At 69.0% G+C, this 4,239-nt stretch overlaps 1 protein-coding gene across 1 annotated transcript; it reads right to left on the bottom strand.

Annotated features, from left to right (window-relative positions):
- Positions 1-416: 416 nt before the first annotated feature.
- On the bottom strand, positions 417-2,349 carry FOXQ1 (forkhead box Q1). The gene has a single exon (XM_057700666.1). It carries the CDS (start codon positions 2,342-2,344, stop codon positions 1,181-1,183), a length of 1,164 nt encoding a protein of 387 aa, XP_057556649.1. The 5' UTR covers positions 2,345-2,349; the 3' UTR covers positions 417-1,180.
- Positions 2,350-4,239: the final 1,890 nt, after the last annotated feature.

Below are 4,239 nucleotides of genomic sequence, written 5' to 3'. Positions count from 1 at the left end.
AACTCTTCCGTGTGTGAGGACACCCCTTTGCCAAGACGGTTTTCAGCTTTTTGAGTGATCAAAGCCAAGTCACCTGATAATGTCTGCTCGCCGCTCAGATTATGAGTAGCTGAACTTGTCTGCTAAAGGATTCTTGGGGAAGAGGGGCCCACAGCTCATCATTTGTTCCAGTAACTCTTAAGTGAATTCTTAGAGAGGTCATTGGTTTGGCATTTAAGAAACCCCACTGATGGAAGTTCCATCCTGGAGGATTGTAACAGCGGTCTGTCAGGTAAGGAAATCTGCAGCCTCTACCTTTACTGAATTATTCAGGAAAGTATTTTGAACTCCACAGGGAGTTTCTTAAGAGTCAAACCAGAACCCATTTGGTGGGGGTGTAAAACACTCTCCATCTCTAACCTATGACCACAAAGTGCTAAAGTCAATTGTGAGTTTTATTAAAAAATAAGCATTATGCCTGGATTTCATAAAATCACACATGAACATGGACACAGACACAACCAAAATCACATTAAAGGTAACCACACTCGCTCTCACGTGGCAGTGGCCCTGGCACCCCACGTACACAACGTGAACTTGTCCTTGGAAGAAGCCGTTTGGCCCAAGGAGACCACAGCGAAGAGATCACCCAGCCGCGAATAAAGCCAAAACCGTTGCCCGCAACATTTTCAACTCGGGTTTCAAAAATACATAAATAATTTAATTACAAAACCCAACAATATATATATTTTTCATCTTTTGGCACAGTGAAACATTGGTCAAGAGCAGAGAGAGGACAAGCTCCTCGGGCCCCTCTCCCACTCCGCCGCACCCGCAGGCGGGCGCCGCGCGCACACGGAGGGGCCGGTACCCCCCGCAGGAGTCTATCACGGACCACAGGGGAAGGTTCCCTGATGTGCTTTTGTGTTTTCGTTTTGCTTTTTGAGGGACAAATTACCGGAAGGTGCGAGGAAAACAGAAGGAACAAGGCGGAGCCCGGCAGGAAGAAGGGAGGGGACGTCTCTGCGCAGGGAGGCCGGGACAGGCTTGGGCCAGGAAGGAAAACCACCGGGCCGAGACGCTCCTGCCCGGAGGCATCAGCGCTAAGGCACCTTTGCTGGAATGTTCCTTTGACGGTCTCTGTCCTCTGCGTGGGAAGCGCACGGCCCCGAGCCCGCGTTCCCCGCCGGCTCCGCGGCGCTCAGGCTAGGAGCGTCTCGGGCGGGCCGGGCAGGTGCGGGCCGGGCGCGCGGGCCGAGGCCGCGTGCAGGGCGTCGGGCAGCCGCACGGGGCAGTACAGGTGCGCGCCGGCGGCCAGGCCCCGGAGAGGCTTGGCGGGGGCAGGGGCGGCCAGGGGCGCGAGCAGGAGGGGCGGCGCCTCGACCCCGCGCGCGCCCAGCGCCGGCGGCTCAGCCGCGCCGAACGCGCACAGCGGTAGCAGGGCCCCGGCGGGCGCGCCCGGGAGCAGCGCGGGGAAGGCGGGCGGTGGCGGGCAGGGACCCGCGCCCCACGGCGGGCGCGCCCCGGGACCCGCGTCCGCGGAGCGGCGGCTGCGGAAGGGCTTGCTGAGGATGCTGTCGATGGCGAAGGGGCCCGAGAACCTGCCCGCCGGGCTGGCGCGCCCCTCCGGGCGGGCGGGCGAGCGCACGCTGGGCGAGGCCGGGGCCGGGGCCGGGGCCGGGGCGGCGGGCGAGGGCGGCGGGGGCGCGGCGTCCGCGGCCCGGAGCCCGGGGCCCGGGGCCGCTGCCCGGTGGCCGAGGCGCTTGCGGCGGCGGCGGAAGACCCCGTCGGCGAAGGTGTACTCGCTGTTGGGGTTGAGCATCCAGTAGTTGTCCTTGCCCCAGGGCCGCGAAGGGTCGCGCAGCACCTTGACGAAGCAGTCGTTGAGCGAGAGGTTGTGGCGCACGGAGTTGCGCCAGCCCGTGTAGCTGCCGCGGAAGAACGGGAACTTGCCCATGAGGTACTCGTTGATCTCGGCCAGCGTCAGGCGCCCGCCCGCCGAGTCGCGGATGGCCATGGCGATGAGCGCGATGTAGGAGTACGGGGGCTTGGGCCGCCGCGTGTACGGCTTGCCGCGCGCGCCCTCGCCGCCGCCCGCGCCCCCCGCGCCCGGCCCCGCCGCGCCCGCCTGCGCCTCCGCCGCGCCCGCCTCCTCGGCGCCCGCGCTCCGCTCGCCGCCGCCCGCCAGCGCCGCGGCGCCGCCGCCCGCCGCCGGGCTGTTGGCCGCGCAGTCCCCGTCCGAGCCCAGGGAGTCGTCGCCTGCGGCCGACAGCGGAGACGGCGCGTCGCTGCCGCCCGCGCCCTCCAGGTCACTCCCCGGCTTGTCGCCGAGGCCCGCGCGGGGCCCGAACACCTCCAGCTTCATGGCCGGCCCGTCCCCGCCCGGCGCGTGCCCGTCCCCTCCGCGCGGCCCGGGGCCGCGGCGATCCGGGGCCGGGGTCCTGGCCTCTCCCTCCCGGAGCTCGCCTTTCTCTTGGAGAGACGGTGGCTTTCCGCACGCGAGTCCCCTTCCGCAGGAATTCTTCTCTGGAGGGGTTGTGCTTACTGGGTGAAGCGAGAGGGGCGGAGAGGGAGGAGTTGGGGGGGTGCTGCCTTCAGTCCCAGGAGTGGAGCCCTCGGGGGAGGCGTGCAGGGCCGCGGTTCCAGCCTCGGGGGCCCGAGCGCGCGGGGCTGGGCGTTCCTGCTGGAGGCGGCGGCGTGCACATCTGCTTCCCGTTCCAGAGACGGGGCTCTCGTCTCCGGAAGCCCCGGGTCCCAGGCAGGCGTCCCCGCGGGCCGAGACGGTGCCGGCTGCAGGGCGGGCCACCCCGGCAGGAGGGTCCGGCCTTCAGCCTCGACCGCCCCCGGAGCCGAGCCCCCGAGGCTGTGGCGCCCGCAGCCGCCTTCCCGCCCCCGGCCTCGGGAGCAGCATCTCCAGGCCGGCCGGCCGCGGCTCCGTCTCGCCTGCACCCTCGGCCCGGCCCAATATAACCCCGCGGCAGCCCGCGGGGGCGGGGCCTGGACGCCGGCGGAGGGGGCGGCCCCCGAGGTGGCCCAGGTGGCCGCGGCTCCCGAGGGGCGGAGGCCACGCGGCGGCGCGGCCGCAGGTTGTTTGTTTTGGGCCCGCCCGGCCCCGCCCTCCGCCGCCCGCCAATGGGGAGCGCGGCTGCGGGGCGCGCGGCTGCGTGTGCGCCTCGGCTGGGCACGGCGGGCAGCGCCCGGCCGCCCGGGAGGGGTCCCTGCGCCCTGGCGCCGGCGGAAGCGGAGCGGGCGAGCGGGCACGGCCGGGGGCACCCGCAGGCACACCTGGCGGGGCCGGGCCGGGGCCTCCCCGGGCTTCCCGCGGGGTGTCGGCCTCTCCGGGGGGCGACGGCGCTCCTGCGCGGCGCAGACGCCTCGGGTCCCGGCCGCGGGGACGCGCGCCGCATCCGCGTGGCGTGACCTTCTGGGCACTTCACGTCCAGGACCGTCTCTGTCTCCTTTCCTTCCTTAACGAATAAAGGCGTGGACGCGGAGCTGGCCGCGCCTTCGGGGGCGACTCTGAGCCGCTGCCACGCTGGCCTCCGACGTTCCTTTCGCCTCCCCCCACCTGCGCCCGCGCGCCGCGGCGCTGCCTGCGCGGCTCCCACCCGGGAGGGCGGCCCTCCGCCTCCGGGACGAGCGCCGTGCTTTCCGCGGCGCCGGCCTCTGCCGGTGGGGACAGCGGGCCCTCTCCTCGCGGCGGGGCCTTGGGGCCTCGCGCCCAGGCGACGTGGACGCTCCCGGGAGGGGCGCCCGCCGCCCCGGGACCCACTTCTAACCCGCCGCCCTCCCACGCCCAGGTTTCGTCCTTTTCCGGCCTTTGTTGCGAATTGCGACGGAGCTGCGAGGAGGCGCGACCCCCCTTCGATGTTTATTTTATTACTTTCCACCATTTGTGCAGAAGGCGTACACAACCGCCTCTTATCTTTATTCAGGCAGTTTTAAAGGCCTTCAGCATGGGGCCCGAGAAATGACCGGCCCGTCAGGCCTCTTGTTTTCAGCGTTTGAGAAAAGATCTCCTTTGAAGATTAGACCGACTTGATTGCGTGCCTGCGCGAGGTGGGCGCGGGAGGGGAGTGGCTCTTCCGGGCGGGGAGTGTGCGGTCCCCGGGACCTGGAGGGGGGAGTGGCTGGGGCAAGAACGCAGCCCCTAAAGAGCCCGGTAAAAGCCATTCATGGTGCGTGCTGTCCTGGTTTGAACTCCTCCGGAGGCAGGTGGGCAGGACGGGAGGATGACGGCCTGTCTCATGGGGAGATAAG

The sequence above is a fragment of the Hippopotamus amphibius genome, chromosome 11 (assembly GCF_030028045.1).
Source record: "Hippopotamus amphibius kiboko isolate mHipAmp2 chromosome 11, mHipAmp2.hap2, whole genome shotgun sequence".
Taxonomy (NCBI): domain Eukaryota; kingdom Metazoa; phylum Chordata; class Mammalia; order Artiodactyla; family Hippopotamidae; genus Hippopotamus; species Hippopotamus amphibius.
Note: the sequence above shows the minus strand (reverse complement) of the source record. Positions and strands in the feature narration are given on the sequence as shown.